This window comes from Seriola lalandi, unplaced genomic scaffold, assembly GCF_002814215.2.
Source record: "Seriola lalandi dorsalis isolate HSWRI2012SDOR001 ecotype SW California unplaced genomic scaffold, Sedor1 jcf7180002054949, whole genome shotgun sequence".
Classification (NCBI taxonomy): Eukaryota; Metazoa; Chordata; class Actinopteri; order Carangiformes; family Carangidae; genus Seriola; species Seriola lalandi.
Genome location: NW_019525500.1, coordinates 556,784 through 579,766, shown reverse-complemented (window position 1 = coordinate 579,766; position 22,983 = coordinate 556,784). Strand labels below are relative to the sequence as shown.

The following is a 22,983-nucleotide window of genomic DNA, read 5'->3' as shown; positions in this document are numbered from 1 at the left end:
CGTGGGGGGGTGGGGGTGGAGGGGGGCTACGGAAAGTTTGAAGCAAACCGCAGTGTAAAGCTTTACCGTGGCACTGGACAAGGCAGAGATACACACATCTCCTCTGGCCCCCCCTAGTGCTGTGGGGGCGTGCAGGACAGCAGGGAGGGGGCAGGACGGAGAACAAACCCCCGTTTGTTCTCTAGGCGAGGCGTTGACTGCAGCACTGACAAGAGGAGTGACCTTCCGCTTTGTTTGAACAAGAGGTCAAAGGTAGAGCCGTGCCCCAGTGCATTGTGTGCCTTGTAGTGTTTGGTGGCACATTTGAAACATTGAAATAGTCTGAAATAATGATAAAGAAAACTATTTACATGCATATACTTTAAGCTGCTGTCATCTGTAGCTTTAAGTGCGTGTACTGAAGCTGTGTTTCAAGGCTTTGTTCTGCTTTTCTCGATGAGCTGCTTGGCATTTCAGGGCTACAGTATATTCCTCTACACAGTCTTTATCAGCCTGTAGGTGTAGGCGGAGATGTGTGTGTATGTATAGTTCAAATCTCTGCTGGTGTGAAGCCAAACCCCAGCAGTTTAAATGTGAGAGCGCAGACGCTCAGCGTGCGCTTGTTGTCAGCTTGGCTGTGAAAAAGAGTGAAGAACCTGCAGGGGAAGCACACCTGTTCACCCCTGAGCCCATGACCTTGTGCACGTATGTGTGTGTGTGTGTGTTCACGTTTCACTGAGCATGTGTGCGTGACTGTGTGTGTGTGCTGATCAGGGGCTAAGACACTAAAGTAAACACTAACACTGACTCATAGCAGGCTAATGATTTACCTGAATGGCTGTATTTCTCCTCACTTCAGACAAACACAAGCACACATGCACATGAACATACACAAGGTTGGACTGACTGGTGTGTTTCTTTTTCTTTTTTTTAACATTATTGCAATAGAAAGAGCCTAAACATGTGTATGATATTTTCATAAATCGCATGTGAGGAGAAACGTTGGCTGTTTAGTTCTGAGGCGATGCTAACGTGAAACAGTCGTGCTTTCTGTTTCCAGACGATCTGCCTCACAGCACAGGGAAGGTCACAGGGTCTACCATGCTTGAGTTTACATGTGAAGGAAAGTGGTACCTCTCTGCTTTTTATTTGCACACTCGAGTAACAAAAAAAAGCTTTACTTTGCAGAGATAAAGATAAAAACACACGGCTCTTCTTTGCTTCCAGGCAGCCTGTTTTCCTGCGATGGAACAAGCAGATTATTATTATCTCTGCAAAGTCTCAGTAAAGATCGACAACGGGAAGCAGGAGGATGTTCACAAAGCATTTCTGTGTAATCTGTTTTGGAAATCAGCATGTCTAGGGAAGCGTTAAGGAGACTGAATGTATCTTGTGTTTATGTGTGCTTATCGCATTTTGCTCATACCAGATTTCATACCAAGCCTGATGAAGTTGAAAGATAGCAGAAGCATTCATCAGTGTGAATCAGAACTAAAACAAAATGGAAACATACACCCACAGATCGGCTACGCTGGCTCACAGGCCACAGGGGACATGTTTAATTGCGAGGACGTTTTATCAAGTTTTAAGTGTGTGATTGCCTGAAGCCGTCTTAAAGTCTGACCCCGCTGAGTTAGAGCTGTCATTGTGCTTGTCTACCTGAGATGGGCGAGCTGACATAATACGCCAATGTCGTTTTGGGTATGGGTTGTTTTTCTTCAGAGCTAACACTAACTGCCTCAGGAATGCACAACATTTCTGTGTGTGTGTGTGTGTGTGTGTGTGTGTGTGTGTGTGTGTGTGTGTGTGTGTGTCGTGTGTTAGGACGTGTTGAATCTCAAGTTCAGAGAAAGGACTGGAGGGGCTTCAGAAGAGGTGAAAATCCACATATTACAGCATTTACAATCTAAGTTAATTGTAATATTGGTCCCTGACTTGTTTGTATATAAAATACACAAACAGAACAACACAAAAAATACAAGTGCAACTGTAAAAAAAAAAATACAATCAATAATACGAATTACAAAGAAAAGAGGCTACAGAGATTCATATTCTTTTTACCTACCTCCGAAATATTTTGTGGTATTGTGATTGGGTTGTGATGGGTTTGGTGTGTAAAGGTAATGCTTGCGGTTTACAGTGGATCATTCTCCTGATGAGTGTTGAAGTTTTTTTTTGCGCTGAATGTCAGTGTGACGATACTGAACCTAATGCTAATCTGAGCTAACCTAATCCTAATTGTAGTGTAACACTGAACTGAATTTAGTTGCTTCCTCCACTCTCTAATCCTGTATTCAAAGGCTCTTGTGCCCGTGTAACTGTTGGGAAAGAAGACAGGACATTTAAGTGTCATCACCTAAAAACATTTGTCTTTGCACTTTACACAGACTGATGTGTGATGGACTGACCGACGACACTCGTAAGGAATAGACTGGAAAGCGTTAATCCTCAGGCTCACTTAAAGAGCAGAGTGGGGATTTACGGGGATTAAAAAGTTAACATGTTAAGTTGTGCCCTCCATTCTCCTCACTGGGCCTAAAGGGATGTCAGTGGATTTACAGTGAATCTTATTGCAGTTTTCTGTAAATAGAAGCCGAGAGGCAAAGAGGAAAAACACCTCGGGTGTCCGGCGATGTAGAAGTGATGATGGAGGAGCCTCTATTTACAGCATCCTAATCAGAATCTGCTGCAAAAGCTCCAGGGATTTTGTCACTACTTTGGGAATTGCAAGGAACAGGATGGTGTGCGACACAGATACTTTTTACCTTTAACCTTTTTTTTTTTAAACCTAGTCGTACTGTTGTTGTGTTCTCTATGTACAGTGTATGTGGCAAAACTGATAAAATCATGGCTTGGGGCAATTATCTTATCATGTTATGTTGTGTTGATAAGCAGAATATCATCATCATAATCAATATACCCAGAACATGTGGATAAGAAACTCAAGTGTTTAGAAGTAGCTGAAGATTAAAGTGAACAAAAACCAACTGCTTTCGAGTGAAATATTTCACTAGTGCTTCACTGAATATGAAGTCTTGGTAAAAATGTTTACAGTGTTAAGCATGTAGCCAACATTACAGGGAAAAACACATATGAACGGGTCATGTTCACGTCCCCGAAGCTCACACACAGTCTTAGCCTCTATCAGAGATCAACCTCAAGGACAACCTAGGCATTCAGCTCAAATCATGACTATTCGTATTTCAATGCATAAATCAGCAACCACCAGCAGCAACCCAAAAATTAAGCTCAGCCACAAAAAAGATCAATAATCATTAATAGCAATGTAAATGCTGCATACAAATAGAAAGAAGACTCATAAGAGCAGAAAGCAGAGGCCAGCAGACACCAAGACAAACCCTGCCCACAAAGCAGGTCTGTGGGCTATGGATAAAAACAGCCATCGGCATCAGCAGCTTACTGATATTAACCAAGCACATGAACCCAGAAGAGATTCAAGACATCTCATGATAAGCATGTTAGCGCAAGCAACTGATGTAGAAAACTTGTGATCTCTGGCATCTCAGTGGTCGTCACGCTCCAAAGTTGCCAACATCACGGGCAGGAAATCTCTCATTCTGGCTTCGGGTGCATGTTTGAACCCAGCAGCAGATAAGATAAGTGACTGAAAAACAACGTTGCAGAACACCAGCAGCCGTAGCAGCGTGATTATTCCTCAACAAAGCCATCCTGAAGCAATGGGATTGGACTGTTGCCAGGTGAGCTTGCTTAGAAAAATGCTGTTCAAGCATCAGTAGCAAGTGTTTGCAGCAGTTTGTAAGTATTTGCAATTGAGCAGTGCAGCAGCAGCAGCGTGTATATGGTGCAGTGTGGATGTATTGATCGAGTGTAGTATCTGCCGTTTGATTACAGCAGCACAAGACAACGTATCTGTCTGATACTGGCTCACAGGCGTCTAGTATTTGTAGCTCAAGTCTGTCAAATCTTTCTTTGTGATAAAACTAACATTAAAGTTGCATGTGGGAAAACAGGAAGTTGTCAGTTAAGTGTTTTATTTGCAGTTTCTAATTGGTTTGCCCAACAACACACTTTATATGAGGATTATTTGGTGTTTGTAATTCTTAAGAAATATAAAATTATTGTTAGTGTTCATACACAGTGTGTATTACTTTGGAGCATAACCAATATTGCTGATTACACAGCCCACAGCCTTCTCTGAAAACTGATCCAGCTTCATGCAGAGGGAACAGAGAAGACACTCACCACAAAGAGCTGTCGCACTGCCAAGAGCCTTTTTTATTCCCGTATTTATCCCCCCCCCCCCCTTTGCCTTTGATGAAAAGACATGCCAGGGCTATTTGAGGGGCTTAGTGGAGACAGACAGCGTGGGTTTCATGTTTTGCTGTGGTTTTTGTCTGAACTGCGGGTGTGACAGGTCACAGGTGTGAATGCACCGTCACAGACACCGGGCTCCCTAACACTTTTGGCTGCAGAGTCGCGCCTGACTCCAATCAGGCATCCCGGCAGACGCCACAGGATCACCCGCGGAAACAATAGCACCTCAATTTGCAGCCAAGAGAGTGCGCCAGGTTCATTTGTTTAAAGGAGAGGGGGAAATAAAAGCTTTTTATTTCTCAGTGACAGCACTTCATAAAGATGTGTTGTTGGTGATCTGTCAAGAATTAAAGGTGCTAGCGTGGAAGATAAAGAGGTACTTCTCAGTTCAAATGCGGGAAAAAAGAATGACTCTCACTTCTGCTGCAAAGAAGTGTTTTTTTAATTTGTTGACTCTCTCTCATGCTGTATTTTCTCTCTTGTCTCCCTCTCTTCAGGAGTACTGAAGGACTACCTACGAGAGCTACCCTACCCTCTGATCACCAAGCAGCTGTATGAAGCCGTGCTGGAGTCCATGGCCGTGAGGCCTTTGCGTATTGGAGCAGCAGGCTGCGAGAATGACCAGGCCGACTCGGAGCACACCGTCAGCCTGCTGGAGAACCTGCCAGAGGTGGAGAGGGTGAGGAAGATAAACTCCCCCGCTCGATCTCACAGTCATCACAGAGCTGGAATACTGTCACAGAAGTGGTCGTGAAAGGCATAATTGTGGCGTAGATAATGATGGTTACGATGTTAAGATTACTATGTTTAATTTCTATTACGTAGGCTTTTACATCGGGTGATATTAGTGGTGGCTACACCACATCTTCATCTTATCACCTGTATATAAGGACTGCAACTTCTTTTTATTGACCAATATAAATGCTGTTGTCAGAGTATCTGCCATGAGCCTCTATTAAACTGTGTCTGCTCAGCCAGTTTATTGTTCTATAGCACTAATAATGACAATAAGTAGCAGCTGCAAGTGGGAGCGACAATGACACAGACATTTTAGACTCACTGTCAGCAGGAAATAAATGCTCAACTCTCTGCTACACATGTTTAATGGATTTAAGGTCACACAATGTGGAAAATAAATAAATAAATAAATCCTAGATATAACCAGTACACATGAAACTCTGCTTAGAGTTTACAGTGTACAGTGTGTTGCCAAGGCCACGTGGCATCAGATAACTCTGGGGACATTTGTCTTTAGAAATCCCCCTTGGAATAATCATTTGAAAGGCTCCTCTGCTTAAACTTTCCAAACTACTGTCATAGCTGTTACAATAATGGGATATCTAGCAAGATGTAAAGCATTCACCTTAATGTAACATTTTGCCTTGTCTGCAAAAACTGTAATTTTTCTTAATTTCTTACATGAAACAGCTTTTCACTGCTACAAACAGCATATTGAAGTAGATGTTACAGTGTAGCTCTGCTGCTGCCAGTGGTACTACTACAACTACTAATCATAATAATAACATGTCTTATTTCTCTGTGTTTGCACACTCGTGTGCGTGTATGCATGTGTGTGTGTGTGTATGAATCAGGTGACACTGCGGAAGCTTCTCGACCATCTGAAGCTGGTGGCGTCCTACCAGGAAGCCAACAAGATGACATGTCAGAACCTGGCGGTGTGTTTCGGCCCAGTGCTGCTGAGCCAGCGTCAGGAGGCGTCCTGCCACACCAACCGGGTCTTCATCGACTCTGAGGAGCTGGCCAGCGCCCTGCACTTCAAAAAGCACATCGAAGTCCTGCACTACCTGCTGCAGCTTTGGCCAGGTTGTTAGCTTTTTTTTCCCTTCCTGAGCACATTTTGATTTAAATACGTTCTACAAAGTATCATGGCTTTATAAAACATCTATTTTACTGTGAGATTATATGTTTGTACTGTATATACCAGTGTTTTGCCTGAGGGTCTCGCACAGATCAGCACCAGCTCTGTGGTTCAGCTCTACAAAGGACTGTTCTGGGGCTGGGCTGCTTTGATCGTTGAGGTCATCCAACACTGGCACAAGTACAGCTGATAGCTATTGGCCACCATCTGTTGGCTCCCCAGAGACGAAACTGTCCACAGAGTACTTCATCATGGCAGGCTGAGCCAATCAGAGCCAAGCCACTAAACCCTAATGTAAACCAAAGTTTCGAGGCGTGGCCCCCCTGTCTTAAGATAAATCACCAACCAAGGACAGATACCCAGTACCAGCCTCGCTCAGCACAGGTCATCTGTCTGCCTGCACAGCTGCTCTGTGCCAGCTGCAGCTGTCTGCTCCGTGTGAGACATGAAGGAATCCAAAGATTATTCAGGAGGGAGCTGAGAATGATGAAAAGAGCTGCAGGCGCTGTACAATTTATATTGGTCACAGCAACTAATTTGAAATGTTTTTGAAACTTGCGGGTTCAATATTTTTATGTATTTGTGTTCACCACATCTCTAAGCAGTGTGTGAATGGCTGCTGTCAGGCAGTTAAAGTCTCAGCCCCTCCAAGAAGTTAATCAAAATATTACAAAACTGGGGCGCCCCGGTGGCTCAACTGGTAGAGTGCGTCCTTACCGCAGCGACCACGGGTTCGAGTCCGACCCATGGCCCTTTGCTGCGAGTAAAGGCAAAAACTGCTGCAAAAAAAAAGAAAAGAAAAAAGACAAAATTGACCTGTGTACTCTCCCTAGGCGCATTGATCAGATATTTCCATTTGAAAATCCATTAGTGCTATCAGGTGCAGCTGTTGGCAGTTTGCCTGTTCTGACCTCTTTTGAAAAAATGGATTTTCTTCTGTGGGTTGTTGCCACTTTTATAAACATTAGGGTTAATGAGAGTGGTTGAAAATCCATCATCCAATTTTAAACATGCGCGGTCATCAATCTCAAACTTAGCCGGCTTACTGTTTCTCAATTCGGAGTGCAGTGTTATCCTGTTAAGTTTGTCAAGCATTGTTTCAGTGTGTCCCGAGAGCACACATTTTTCAAAAGCACATGCATGCTGTATCTTGAAAAAATCTTTTCCAAGCCTTCCTCCTCCTAACATCACGTCGGACAGACTCCATCCCTGACAGACTCAAATCCCCAGAGCTCTTGCCCGTGACCCGTAGCTTTGACCGGACCTGCCCATCGATGTCGGACGAAGCCCTGACACTGTGTCTGGTCCTGCCTCTAAATTTAACTGCACCCTCTGACTCCCACGTTGAACCAAGTCCGTGTAAACCGCTGAAGTCGAGCACCCTCTGCCCTCCTGTGCATCCACTGGGGAAGAAACGGAGTGAGAGAAAATGAATAAGTCAGCATTTGCGAATCTTATAATTGCAGGTAGCTGAGCGAAGTACAAGTGGAATTTTAAAAAGATAAACAGAAAAGTGCAAAGACATTTTTGTCTTATAGGCTAGAACACAATTGTAGACAGTCAAATGAGGAGATTGGAGGAATTTTGCTGTGTAATCATGTTTTTGTAGGCTTTTTTTTTTTTATTTGCAAAGAAGTGATTCTGTGCTCCTGTCTGCAGGTGATGTCACCCAGCTAGTGCCTATAATGACCTGTAATAACCTTGACAAAGCTTTTAGTCCAGGTCATGGTCCAGGTTCAAACCTTTGTTTACTCCCTCAGTGACATCTCCATTCTGTCTGCTTCCCTAGCTCAGAGCATATAGGACGCCTGGACTATAATTAAAGACATTCCAGGCTTAACCTTAGCCCTCAGCCCCTGAAGCTTCATCCTAACATTTCACAATCATTATAGGATATTTCCAGCCGCCTCTTCACGCCTCTCACACACACACATAACCCATCCCTCCAAGGCATTGTTGCTCGGGCCTCAAGTGTGCATTGGGCAAGTGCAGGGGACATCTCTGCATAAAATCATTGGCACTTCTATTTACAGGAAGTGTGAGAGAGCATGAGCATATGTGTGCTGAAGAGGCTGAGGAGGTGTTGTTGAGTCGAGTGTGAATTATGCAGTGTGCCAACTGTATGTGTGAGGAGATGTGAGCAGATGGTTAGACAGACTGACTGACAGGAAGAAGAGGAGAATGTGTGTGTTTGCAGTGAGGGTGCGAAAGCGTTTGATTGTATTAGGTTCTGATTTTTTAAATGCCTTTTCATTGAAAGTCTATTTATCCACTGATGAAAACCTATTGTAACACAACGTGCCGTGTTTTTGTTTGCTTTCTGCCTTAATTTTCTCTGCTGACAGCCAATAACTTTGATCGTGTCATCAGTGAATCATGTCTGAAATGAAATAACACAGTGCCTCTTAAAGGAGGATAATTTCTGTTTGTTTTAGGCGATAATTGCTCGAGTCTTTAGCCTCAGGAGAGCTGCAAAGCGTGCAACCGCTGCACATAAATACTGTATCAGCACCTGCCACTCCTGATGAATTGAACCGGAGTCAACATGGATCACAATTCATCAGTAGTTTTGTTTATGAAGCGTGTAATATTGCATAGAAATATCTTTCACCCCCCCTGGAGATAAAATCAGAATCACTTTTGTCTCATATTGTACCTCTTGTATGTGACTTAAAGCCCTAACTGCTTAAACTTTTTTTTTTTGTTTTGTTTTTTTGTTTTGTTTTTTCCTTTCCAATCCAGTAAGGGAGAGCTAGAGGTGTCAACAAGTGTAGGTACACTGAGATAAAGAGAGACAGGTAACTGGACTGTGCTGGTTGTGTTGGAGTGCTCTCTGTTCCTTTCTGTAGCACAAGTCAGATGTTCCTTTCATAATGTCCAAACTGCGTCTCAGTTTAGTTAATTTAAAAAAAAAAAAAAGATTTGCTTTAGTCAACAGTTGATAACAAGCAGCACAAGAGGTTGGCACCAAAGTCACAGAGTGTGTTGGTGTGGCTTCAGCATGTGTTTGACTTTGAGCACGGCATGGCATGTTCATATTTGGATTATTTTGGCAGAACGTGTGTCATATATCAGGGTTTGCAGAACTTTGTGAACCTACTGTTGACTTGTTTAGATTTCTATGACTGAGGAATCCTCAGATATAAACCTTTTTTAAATGGTAAGAATTAGATGTGTGAAAATAAATAAAGGCTTCTTGTTTCCAAGGCATGATTTTCAAGGTCAGTTTCACTGTGAATTTGTCGACAGGGGGATTTGTGTCACTTAAGGGGTTAGTTCATGTAGATTACATATTACAATATTTTTCCACTTACTAGTGAGATCTACCTCCGCAGATAGCTTCAGTTTTTGTGCCAATGTTTTCAGATACCTGCCTCTGAGATTTCTGGAATTTAGTTTGTGGCATTGAAAGCAATTGAAAACTACACTGGAAAAACTGAACTGCTTCCTATCAAAAAAATAGTCCCTATGAGAATTGGCGTGGCAGCAGAAACATCGGAGACATTCATCTGCAAAACTTGCTATCTGCATGGTTAGACACCACTAGGGTGGGGAAATGTTTCTCCTCTTGTAATATGGGTGAACTAAACCCTTTAAATTAATATTTCATAATTTTGGGAAATATTCTTTCCAGAGGTTGAAAAAAACTCCACCAAATAGCTCTCCTGGAGAGGTTCTTTATGTTCTTGTCTTGGCAAGAAAGCTTATAAACATATTTCCCAAAATCAAACTACTCCTTTAAGGATATTAGTTCAAATGGCCTGTATGCTGCACATCTGATTAACTCCGCTGGTCTTTTGTCTCCTTTCCTCTCTGCTCCTCCAGTTATAGACCCACATGGCCAGTCCTCCTTTCAGTCCCCTGCAACCTTTTTGGCACAGGCCTCATCAGACCTACTGGTAGTTCCTCCTCTACGGCGGAGAAAAGAACGCCCCCAGGTCCTGAACCTCACTGAGGCGGAGATGGCGGGTGTCCTGCGGCCCAAACCGGGGCGCCTGGACAGCCCCAGCAACCGCTACGCTGGTGACTGGAGCGGCTGTGGTGACAGCTACTTCCCTGAAATGCTGCTGCCTCCCAGCAAAGAGGAGGCGGACTATGACGATGTGCCCTCTGAGGATACAGAGGCAGCTGAGGAGGGGGAGGAGAAGCCTGAGAACGCAGAGGAAGATACAGCGCAGAAAGTCACAAGCTCTGCGTATGATCCCACTGAGCAGGAGCAACCTCCAAGAGAGGATGTGGTGAAGGAGGAGGAAGAGGAGAAATCGGAGGAGGAGGAGGAGGAGGAGGAGGAGGAGAAGCAAGGAGAGAATGATAGTTCAGGCATCGGGCAGCCATTAGACGATGAGGAGGAAGAGGAGAGGGTGTGCGATCACATCCTGCCGCCCCGGCTGCCCAAAGAGCACACCTACCAGGCCTACATGAAGATCCAGGACATCAGCCCAGTGCTTAGCAACAGAGTCAACCTGAGAGACCTGCAGGAGAGCATCGACACTCTGATAGGAAACCTGGAGAGAGAGCTCAACAAGAACAAGCTCAATGTCGGATACTGACTCCTACCACAGTCACACACACACACACACACACACAAGCACACACACACACACACACACACGCACACACACACACGCACACACACTCTCACAAAGCCTGATGAGGTTTGGGGAAGACCTTCTTTACCGATCAAGGTGCTTCAGGATACAGCCACAGTGTTGCCATGGAGATCATGTGAGGTCACCATGGCAATGTGGCGTGCAGTGCTGCTGTAAAAACCTAAAGGATGACATGAGAAGAAACGTAATGGGGCACTTCTGACGTTTGTACCTTACCCATAGACATTCCTAATGTTTTTATTTTCCTTTTATTTTGTCGACTGTCTTACTTCATGTTGTTGTTGGTTTGTTTCAATCCGGTTCTGTGTTCCATGTTGTTATTGTTGCTTCTCTTCTTATTAGAAGAACCCATTGACCCCTCAGGGGTTTAAAAGGTGCCTTAATTGTGTGAAGGTGGTACGTCGATATGAAAATCCACCCTGGAATAAAATGCATCTCCTCCCCTGATCTTGATACAGTGTTGGCCACCGACAGGATGACCTCTGTGATGTAGAGTTTTTACATTGAAAAAGGCTAAATACAGTATGGTATATTTTTAGCAGGTATGAATGCACCCTGAGTGCTACGGGACTCTACTCATGCAGAGCAAAGTTACTGATAGACTGTATTTATCCATTTTTTTAAACTTGACCATTTTCGTACCAAAACATCCCAGTGCTTCTGGGTGCTTCAGAGTTTCCCCAAGTCTTGGCAGAATCTGAGGCAGCATGTGGACGTGGGACATTTCCACATCCTTTCAGTGGTAGGAAAAAATCTGGGATACATTAGGCCTTTCAATTAAGAAGTGGTTTCCAGCAAAAATATGTAATTAAGTAATTAAATTAATAAAAAAAAATGTGCAAAGACAACAAAACCATCCTGTTGATCAAGGCAGCCCCTCTGTCATTTTTGGCTGCAGAAGAAATATGTTCCGATATTTTATTGAACCCCACTGATATTTACCAGAACATTAATCTCTTAACGCTGAATCGGAAAACTCCAGGATTTGTTTCTGAATTCATGCTTCAAGCATCTATTTTCATCTAGTTTCCAGCTTGTAACAAGCTTTTACTATTTATTGAATCAGTTCTTGAAGAATTTAATATTGCTTCTCCCCCTAGCCATAGTAGATATTAAACAACCATGTTTCTGAGGTTGTGTTGAACACCTTTTGATGAGTAAACTGACCTTCACGTGTAAAATCAGTGGAGTGTTCCTTTGATTTAAACCAAGATCACAGGAGGAACTTGTGTATATTCTGTTTCAGGGTGGATTTCCTTGTTTAAGGCAGCAGAGAGCTTTTCTATTGAGGTATGAAACACTAAATGTTGTACAACAATAATGCACTTATGAGGCAGGCAGTAGTGTAGATGTTCATTATAGATCATGCAGTAAAAAATATTCTGGCTGTGGACTGAATTGAGGGAGAAACAGCCGCCACTGAAACCTCCTCTTACAGATAAATATGAAAGACCATGGGTTGAAATGTATTTTCTTTGAGCAAGATTTTCAATGTCTAGACACCATCTACAGGCATACACATGCCTGTCAGATTTGGGTACGAGATAAGGGGACTAACAGTTGTATCTCTGTTTATCTCTGTTCACAAGCGTACGGTAGAGATGTGTTTTGATTTTGAGCAGGCAACGAAAAAAAAGAGAGAACACGTGTTTCATATGGCATCATGTTCAGTTTAGGCTTAAAAGAATAGTTTGACATTTTGGGAAATTTCTTTATTCACTTTCATGCCCAGAGTGATATGAGAAGATCAGTATCACTGTCATGTCTGTGCGCTAAATATTAAGCAAGAGCCCGAAGACTGTCAGCTTAGCTTAGCGTAAAGACTGGAAGCAGGAGGAAACTTCTAGCCTGGGACTATTACAGCTAAATTTGTAACAAAAACTTTCACTTCAATAATAAAAGTGACTAGAATAAATATATTATTTTTCTCAATTTCTATTTTACATAGCCCAGATGTTGTCCTCTGTCCCTGTCTTTTATTTACTTCAGTTCCTTGCTATTTTCAGTGATGATGTCATTGTAAACAAAACAGTGCCTGGCTTCAGTAACTGTTTCAGTTTACAGTTTGAAGTAACATTAGCTGCCTAATGAGAGCAGCTACTGTTACTTACAGCAGGTATAAACCTATAGTTAGTCACATCTCTGACTGTATGCACTGGTTAATGTTTTTTAACAATCAACCACTAGAAAACAATCTGTCTCCAGGCACCTTTAACATGTTATATCATGTTTGTTTAATTAGTACAAAACAAAGAAAAAAAAAGAAAGAAGTTTACAGGATCTTTATGCTCAGCTCAACAAGCATCTCCCGGCTCCTGCTACATATTTACCATACAGATGTTAGAGTGGTATTGCTCTTCCCATTTAACTCTTCTCAAGAACCCGAATGTGCATTTTCCGCAAAACATCAAACTACTCCTTTAAAATCCTTCCGCTTCTCCCAGCTTTTGGCAAAACCGTGAAATAAAAACAGCCCAAATGTGAAGCACAATTTCCAGAGCAGCAGTGGGAACTGTTAGCGGTGGGCTCCAGTTAGTGCGACTTAGCTAGCTGCCTAAATCGACAAAGGACGTTTTCAGCAATCCAGGGATTCAGAATGATCAGTATTTAACCTATATGTATATGTATATAATTATATAAATGTATTCGGAGTATATTATTTTTACAGCTTCTATTTCAATGCCGTATTTAAATACTTCCGATGACCTCGTAGTGTTGACTTGTAGCAATAGTCGCTTTTCCTCCCTTCAAGCTACCTGTACACATCTTAATGTGCTGGACTAATGGTACAACTTTAGCTGTAAAATATATGATAAAATCGTGTCCTTGCAGAAAAAGTGATATTGTTATTTTTGTTATATTGTGTATATATTTGACATTGTTTCGTGTCTCTGGTGGACTAAGCTATGTTCATGTGTATTTTTTTTTTTTTTAAAGGTACTGAACGTTGCATGGTCAAAAGCTTTACTGACATAAACAAGGCTCCTTCTCATCTGCCTTTGTATTTGATATTTATGTGTAAAAAGAATATTTTGTTATGTATGCTCGTTTGTTTGTCACCCTGTACCTCCAATAGACAGATAATTGCATTGTTCAAGCTTTTCTCCAGAGGACTTAAAGGCAGACAGTGACTCAGTTTGGTGCAGTTCTGACTCAATAACTGTCCAATTAATTTCTCCATGAATCGTTTGGTCTGTGAAAATTGTGTAAACTCACAATTTGTCACAGTCACAATTCTGAGAGGCCCAGTGTGACATCCTCAAAATACTTGCTTTGTCCAACCCACAGTTCACAAGTCAAAGATGTAGTGTACTCTCACATAAGATAAAGATAAAAAATGTACTCATTCCTCAAAAGTTACAAGCTTGAACCTGTGATTTTTTTATTTGAAAACATGGGCAAATATTCAATCCGCATCCATCTCCACACAAACACTACAAAAAAACGTCCATCTCAGATCATCCACAGTCTAAAAATCTAAATTTCAATTTCATTTTTATGTGATCCAAATCAGAATCACCTTGATCAAATGTTATTTTCTAGGACTTCATCCCTCAAATGCAAAAACAAGAGAAACTGAATTGACAATAAGTGAATCTGTCATTTATTTGCATCTATTTGCATTTATACAATTTTCATTTTATTTTTGTTCCACACCCTCCTACATGATATCTGTTAATGATCCTGCTGCTTCCCGGTGAAGCTGTGGCTTCCGCTGTCAGTCCGAGCAGCTCTGGTGAAAGTGAGTTTCAGCGGGGTTCCTTTCAAACCATCTGTCTGCCCAGGCAACACAGAAACAACCAGGGCCTCATTTAAGGAAGTCAGTGTGGAGCGTCGGCTGCTCTTTGATACCTTTTAGATCCTTCATTGAAATTGGAGGATTGTTTTTTAGATCTGAAAGCTGCCAACACACATTTCAAAGATCCAATTTGACTGAGGTGTTTTTACTAAGAGGCCCTCAAATTGATTCTCAAAGGATGCACTGAAACTAGTCTAGTCTTTTTTTTTTTTTTATGGATTTTGGCATTAAACAAAAATTGAAACACTTAAAATAAGGTCTAAATTCACTACTTTTTACCTGTCTTGTCCTCTTTGTCCTTTGGAGAGAAAATGCCACATGGAAAGCATCGCTAAACAAAACGGAAAATTGCTTTGTATTGATCCTGAGAAATGTATGGTCATAATAAAGTATATTATTTTACATTCACACGTAGCCTCTGTGTCTTTTTGCCAGTGACAGGAACTCCATCATTGGCTCTTGGACACTTTTGCGCTTGTTTTTTGTGATTCATTTTGCAGGACAAATTCTAATTGTGCACCCGTCTGAGCAAAGAAGCATTTATTTACGCAGTCAGAATTGTGGTAGTACACAGTTAATGTCTTCTCACTCCTACGCACACGTACAAACCTGGAATTCATTCATAAAAAACGTTGTTCTTACTTTTTTTTTTTTGCACTGTCTGGTAATCTGCATGTGGCTCAGCAGTCATATCACTGTTGAAATGACTCAGTCCTGCAGCCACACTTTCCCAAACAATTCTGAAGATTGTTTTTGTTTTATTGAAAACCAGTGGGAAAAGATTATCTTAACTTCAGGAAAATTTACTCTTTTTTTTTGTTGTTTTTGTTGATTCATCTCTTTGCTGTGGGAGCATTGTAACCCAACTTCAGCAGAGTACAGATAAATAAGTCGGGGAATTGCCCTTGCTGGCTTGTGGGAATCTCCCAGAACAACTTTCAGCTTCAGGGACATTCCCAGGATGCAGCTGCATTTAGCCGTCCAGTAAAATCCACTGCTGGAAGGCTGCGGCTCCAAAAACCAACATTACCAGCAACGTTTTCTGAGATATATACACAATTAACCTTTACTAAGTGTACCACAGGTAGACTCCAAAGCAGTTAGCTGAAACAGTTAAAAACAGCATTTTAATGTTATGTGTTTTCAGGACTGTCAAGACTGTGCCCAAGTGGCTGCAGCTGAGGTGATACACATCTCTGGCAGTTAGCATGAGAAGTCAGAGCAGCCGCAGGCCTTTCAGCACTAAATGGTTTTCAGACTTGTTTGATGTCACTACTGTGGGTTCATATCATGTTTTTATGGCTCTCTTCACAGGTATGAGGAAGCTTTAGGGTACAGAATGTACACACTAAATTTACACACACCCTGCAGCCCTGTTTTATATCCCCACTGAAGTAAAAAAAAAAAAGAAGATATCTACCTGTCTTAAACCTCCATAAACATTCGGAATGGAATTTATGTGGAGACAGTCAAATATTTCATATACAGTTGGAAAATGTATATCATTTTAAACATGGAGAATAATGCTCCTGTCAGTCTCAAGTTATTTTGGGTCTTACATGAAGCCTAAATGGAAAATGATCCACTCAACCAGTTATATTTATTTCTACCTTTTTCACTTCCATCTTTAAAAATCTGAGAAAAGGTTTCACGTTTAGATTCAGGTGTTGACTCTAAACGTAACAAGTCCCCTTTTATAAAAAAATACTTCATCCACATTTGACTTGCAAAGTCATTCTCTCAGTCCCAATAAAAGCAAGAGTGAAATCCCATATGAAGCCAGAGGTAGACATAATAACATGGAGCCTGTTTGGATAGTCAGGGTCGCCACTTGATATCGGGCCGTCTGTCTGAGTGAACTCAACTGAACTTTTGTTCATTTCTAATTTGGGAGAGAGCAGAGATATGGGTCTCTTTAGGTAAACATCCTTGACAGCCACCTGCATGTGAAACCAGACCTTTTCTCTCCTTCTTCTCCTACTCCGTTCCCTTAATCTCTGCTGACCTTTGAGTCAGTATCATGGCCAAGCAGCCAAGCAGCCAACCACACAAACACACCGTCTTTGTTATTTTACTTTTTTTCTTCTTCTTGTGTTGTGTCGTTTTAACCATGGCAATAAAAACTAAAGGTTTGGGGGGGGGGGTTGAACCCTTTGGCGATCTTAACTGCTGTGTGATGAGCTGTCAGAGCAGACATTTAACATACGCCATGTGACCTTAAAGTAAAGCTGTTGTTGATATTACACCAAAATAGCAGATACATGAAGAATTATTTTGTTGAACCGTGGTGTTTTAGGAAAAGCAACATGCAGCCTGCAGCAGTAATAGCATCCTAAGAAACAATCACAGTAACCTGTTTTCCATTAATCAATAAAGGATGTGGAAAATGTTTGCTCTCTCAGCTCCTGGTTTACCAAGAACTAGTATCAGGTGTGTGTGGCCAAGGTCTAATTGGAAAAAAAAAAAAAAAAAAAAACACTAACAAAGAAATAAAAGAGGCTTCTGAGAAAATGAAAAAAATCAAGCAATTTATTTAACATTCAAAAGATGACAGAGTGCAAAAAAATGTTTTGCACATAGAACATAAATGTGTGTTTCAGCGTAAACATATATCTATTCAGCTACCTGTGCAGGCCTGTTTACCATTTCCAATTAGTTGACCTTCCTTCCTTCCTGCTGATTGGCTTTTGCTGTTCATCCAATGACCTATTTAAGTCTCTAGAGCTAGAAGGTCTGTAAGTTGTGTTGTCCATGGTCTTATGGCAGTGTGGACTCAGGGGATGGCCGAGTGCTACCTTTACATTTCTTTTTTTTTTCTTTTTTTTGTGAAATTCTCACCTGCTTCTCTACTTCACCTTCGGGCTTGTTGCTTTCACAAAGGGAAATTTGCCCCCAAGAGTACCAGTATACCCATTATAATATGTTGGCTGTAAGCAACTATCCACCTCTTCTTTCCTAATGCGATCACTGTTTACTCACAAATGTACTTCATGTATTTTCTGTCAAAATGCTCAGTCTTGCAGTGCAACATCCACTTGTAGTGACTACAGCTTTATTGGAGTTTTTACAGTTTAGGGAATGGCAGCTGTGGTCTAACTTGATGGAGAAACATTTCAGGGACTTGAGACTCAACATGTTTATTTACATTCAACCAAAACCTCGATCCCGTGTTTGTCTCCTATCCGCTCCAACCACCTCCACCTACAACCACTTCCATTGGAATTCCTAAATGACACTCATAAATTCATAAAAACTTTACATCCGAACCTCCAGAGTGCAGCCAGCGATTATGTTTGCCGCCACAACATAATTGTGGTCCTACAATTTTCTTCCAAAGGGACAAAACTCTTGATTTTACATTGAGTTCCTTCTGTATCTGTGGTATTGCCTGTGCTCTTTTCACTGGTCTGAGGAGGGTGAGGCTTTGCTGGAATAAGCTGGTGTCACATATTTGTGAGCTCAGATCAGAGTTTAACAATGTCTGATTTAACATTTGATTGATGATGTTGGCGGGTTGTTTGCTTATGTTGGTAGGCCACTGTCAATCAAATATAATCAAAACACAACCACACAGACCTGAAGCAGATTAGCTGAGTTTAAAGTGTAAATAATAAATTACTTTCTTTGTTACTTATGTAACCGAGAAGAGGTCATGTTGTCACCACATTTCAATCAACACATGATAAAAATGTGGTATGCACTCAGGCTTTTTCATTCAATCACAGCTCTATGTAAGTGTACATGCATAAGTTACAAATTATAGTCATATTCAGGACTTTCAAGCCTTTATACATCTTTCACTGGATGTGTTCTGAGAGGCTCAGGTTGGTTAATGGTCTCCAGTACATACTACTCATCCACTCCTTATAAACATGGCAGAGCTAAGCCTGGGTAATTGCTGGGGACCTTTATGCAGTGACCCCGGGCACACATTCCATACATGCAGTGCCCTTCAGTGGGAAGGCTATTAAACACATTTTACCAAGGTCCAAGCCTTTCTGGTGTGTTTTTTGGGGAGTCTTTTGTTCCCCTGCGGTCCAGCCCCTGTACTTGGCAGCTCATCTGAGAGCCTCGGGGCAGATTTCTTGATGCACCGCTGACAGATCAGCGTTGATGATGAGAGAGCAGACCAGAGGAAAGGAGGGGGGGGGGAGAAGATGAGGAGAGAGCGAGAGGTGAAAGTGAAGAATGGAGGGAAGGAGAACACAGAGGAGCGGCGCTTTAGATCCTCAGGGGCCGGGCCTCACACAACGTAGGCCCTCTCCTCTGTCCTCCCTGCCTCTTCCCTCCTCCACCTCCATTGCTCTGTCACTCAGGACTAGACTATTTCATTTTAATAAGGCTAATCCCTCCTAGAGGTAAGCTGCTCATCACCTCTCTCCCTCCTGCTCCTCCAGAAGAGGGCAATCTCCTTTCAGCGTGAGGACAGGATGAGGGTGAGGGTTTGCTCCGCTTGATAGGAGAGAAAAATGTGAAAGGTGAGACTGAAAAGAGGCCTTGACAGCAGCTGTGGTCGGGCTCAGTGAGAAGATTTGGGCCTCACTGGTTTGATAAACTTGCAGGTGGCACACCTTTAGTCCTGATTCATCCTCCAACCGGTCTTTAACATCATACAGATATTAAGCGTGGTGATAACTTTGTCCTCCAGAGAGGAAATGGAGGGATACAGTCGGTATTTTAGTGTATGCTATCGCCTGCCTCCTGTCAGCAGTGCACTCTCCAGCTGTCAGCAGTAAATCTTAGTTTGCTTGCTGCTTGAGGTGATGTCTCCTTGATGCGGACAACCTCTTACTATGGCCTCACCTAAAGGAATAGTCTGACATTTTGAAATATACGCTTATTCATTTCTTCCCTAGAGTTAGATGAGATGACTGATACCACTCTCATGTCTGTAGGATAAACATGAAGCTAGGGCCAGTAGTATAACCCAGGGAATAACCTAGCCTGGTTCTTTCTCTACTAGTGCCTCTAAAAACTTACTAATTAACACATTATCTTGAAAATCTGTTAAAGATTATTATAAGATGAAAAAACAGCAATGATTACGAGGGATCTTGCCAAAAAAAGTTCTTGGCTTTTCCCCCTTTGTTTCCAGTGTGCTAGGCTAACTAGCTGCCAAGCTTCACTTTTAGAGTACAGATATGAGAGTGTTTTGGTTTGGTTTCCACAGTCTGTTTTTGTGTTTTCGTCACTAATGACAGTAGTCCATGTCAAAGAGGATTCAATGTTTCCATGGTCATAAAAAAAGGCCTTAAGGGCTTTCCATGTATGCTCTGATAGACTGATCGTTTAAATGACAGATCCCACTCTGATGGGACTGCATCTTGCTCTGGATTTATGCCAAGATACCGTATGAAACATTTCACAAAGTTCAGTGGTGATGGCCTGAAACTTAAATCTCCTGAACCTGAATTCTTTTGGTAAAAATATTGTGAAATTCGTGACTGACGAGCTTCTTTTTGAAGTGGCTCAGACTGTGGAGCAGTAGTTGTTCATACTGACAGGTGTAGCAGGGTTGAGTGAAAATCTACCATCTGAGAGGAAGTCCTTATTCAGAATAATGACAGACTATATTTTTGTAGAGGAGCTTAAAAAGAACTTTAAACCATGATTAGTCAGGGTTTATATAAACAATGACACAATATAATATATGAATTAATTATTAAAAGTGTAAACATTCAAAAGATGATATAAGCATTAACTTATACAAACTCTGATCAAAATGCATGTGATGAGCATGAAAGTTTTTCTGTTTTTTACCTTTAAAAAAGATTAGTTTGACAGAATAATCCTGTCTAATGGTTTGCTTACTGGCTTTTTCATGGCTTTCAATTTCCTATCACAGTCTTTATAATAGATGGATGTTTGCTTTCTGAGCACAACATATGTAATGCATCACAAACACCAACAGCACGGTTTGACAATATAGCGTTTACTCAAGGTGTGCTTGCTTGCTTTTTTTCTGAGCTCATCTCATAGTTCTCTTCAATGGATGGAATTGCTCTGAAAGCAAACTTAATGTTCTGAACACTTTGTAGCTTTAGAAGAGTAATTAGACATTGAGTCAACTTTACTATACTATAGACATACTATAGAGTGCTGCAGGGATGATGTATTTTTGTAGGCCAACCCGGAAGACTTTGTTAAGACAATACACGAAAATGTTTTGAGCTTGTGCCAGAAACCTTATTTCAGGCATCTAACCAAAACCGTGTTCCAAAAAATCCATTGACTTTGGGATGAGGGAAGTGCACAAAGGCTAACTTATTTCTAGGTATTAGGACAGCACCATATACTACTGTTATTTTAGTTAACTTAACTAACTAACTTATTCTGTGGCTCTGTGGACAATGTTGGTCAGTTGGTCTGTCCACCACTTCGGTTTAGACTGAAATATCCATCATGTCCAAATTACTTTGGTGATTCCCGGACCTTTCATGTAGCACCTTCAACATTTTTTTTTTTTCTGTGAAATATCACAGCAACTATTGGCTGGATTGCCATTAAATTTGGTGCAGTTATTTGACTCAGGGTGACTTGTAATGAATTTGGTGACTGTGATTTCTGACCCTGAATATTCAGTTTGACCAATACTTTGGTTTATGACCAAATACTTGTAAAACTAAAAACAATGCCTTTAACCCCTGTACTTTGTTTAGGTCTAATTAGCAAACGTTAGCAGGCTAATGTGCTAAACTATAATGGTAAATATGATAAACATTACACCTGTTACACCTCTAGTTTATTGTGATCATATACAAGGAACTAAACAAGGATGGTAAATATAAAGTTAAAGCTGCCTCTGCAATGAATGATTCAGTCAACTGCTTCATGTGTGTTGGAAGTTTTGATAAGTTGAATTGAACAAACCATACACTCTATTTTTGAGTATGCATAGGAAATATGAACACACACACACACGCACACACTCTCTCTCTCACACACACACACACACACACACACACACACACACACACACACACAGATGGTGCAGGCTGCTGTAGACCATGGGAGGTTCTGGTAAAATGACAAGAATCCAAACTGTTGAGAGCTTTGAAATTAGAAAATGAAAAGGAGTCAAGAGGGAACATTCCACAGCAGTGCCCCGGTCACCTGATCTCTTATGAGGTCAAAGGTCAACTAATGAAACTTACCACCAGCCTCTCAGAGGTTTTAAGGAGAAACAGCTTCACGGTTTACAGCGATGAAATGTAGCCTGACGATTTTAACTGGGGATAATTTTAGCAACTCAGACGCTGCTTTGACCTGAAAGGAGGATACTGGTTTAGATTCTTTCTTGGAAAAATGTTTAGTGAGAAATTGCTGTTCTAATTATCGTTTACATTAGATGCCAATGTGCTGTTGTGACAAGAAAATAGTGCATGACACAAGTCTGGACAATCATTTTCATGACTCAGTTTTCTTCTAATGCTTTTATCTTTGTTGATCATCAATCTGTCTCTCCTGTGTGACGTTGCACGTTTGTGTGAGTTGTATCTCTCTGTCTGCAGCTGGGGTCCCACTCAGTTGACTATGTGTGAAATGTGCAGGGTGCCCCGTATTGGGAGATTTAGGCAGCAGACCCCCACTCCACCCCACCCCAACTAACACCCTCCCCAGCAGGAGCAGCTAAGAGGCCAGCCAGAACAATGCCAAGGCAATGGCTTAATTCGCCAGGCCAGATTTACAGCCCCTCCTGCCCAGCACCTGCTTACATTGTTTCCCTGGATTTAGCTTGAAAACTTTTAAGAACTGGTGATAAAAATTGGACTACAGGCAATCCATCCTGTATAGACACCCCCCTTAGTTAAAGATCTTTTCTATGTTTGGGAAATCTCTTGGACTTGGATGAAGAAATCAACTGAGGAAAAGCAAACATCATGAATACCCTTTATGCCAGTGGGAGTCACTGGGTTTGTGGCCATGCTGTTGTCCATTGCCCAGAACATTAAAGAAGTGTGAGTGCTGAGCAGCAGAGTTTAACCTGCAAATGTCTTTGCATATGTCTGTGCAACTTCAAATGCCACAGATGTTTATGTTGCACATGAGCTTCAATTGCACAACATTCTTTGCATCAGCCATTACAATAATAACTAACCAGTGAGGGTGAAGGCATTCCCTGTGTGTGTGTGTGTGTGTGTGTGTGTGTGTGTGTTGGTTTGCAGAAGGCACATTCCTGAGCTGGCCTGGGAGAAAGTGAGAGGCTCCGCAGAGGAAAGAGGGACTGCAAAACAGAATTCTCAGAGAGGTTTGAGGAGGGGATGACTGGAAAGCAGAGGCCCCTTTTTGTCACCCGGGCCTTGTTGGTGCCTCAGGGGCCATATGGACGCCTGCCTGTGTGCACCCTCACATCAGCCCATTCTTCACCCTCCACCACCCCCTCCACTTTGTGACAGGACCGTCCACGTGAATGAGTCATG

The 22,983-nt window shown here is 41.9% G+C and overlaps 1 protein-coding gene across 2 annotated transcripts in view; it reads left to right on the top strand.

Annotated features, from left to right (window-relative positions):
• syde2 (synapse defective 1, Rho GTPase, homolog 2 (C. elegans)) overlaps nucleotides 1-14,971 on the top strand; it is a 46,946-nt gene extending 31,975 nt beyond the window's left edge. For both annotated transcript variants that reach the window (XM_023394511.2, XM_023394512.2), the window contains exons 6-8: nucleotides 4,773-4,954; nucleotides 5,868-6,099; nucleotides 9,980-14,971. In XM_023394511.2, coding sequence (XP_023250279.1) covers nucleotides 4,773-4,954; nucleotides 5,868-6,099; nucleotides 9,980-10,704 — 1,139 coding nt within the window. In that variant the 3' untranslated portion in view covers nucleotides 10,705-14,971. The remainder of the gene's footprint in view (nucleotides 1-4,772; nucleotides 4,955-5,867; nucleotides 6,100-9,979) is intronic.
• Nucleotides 14,972-22,983: the final 8,012 nt, after the last annotated feature.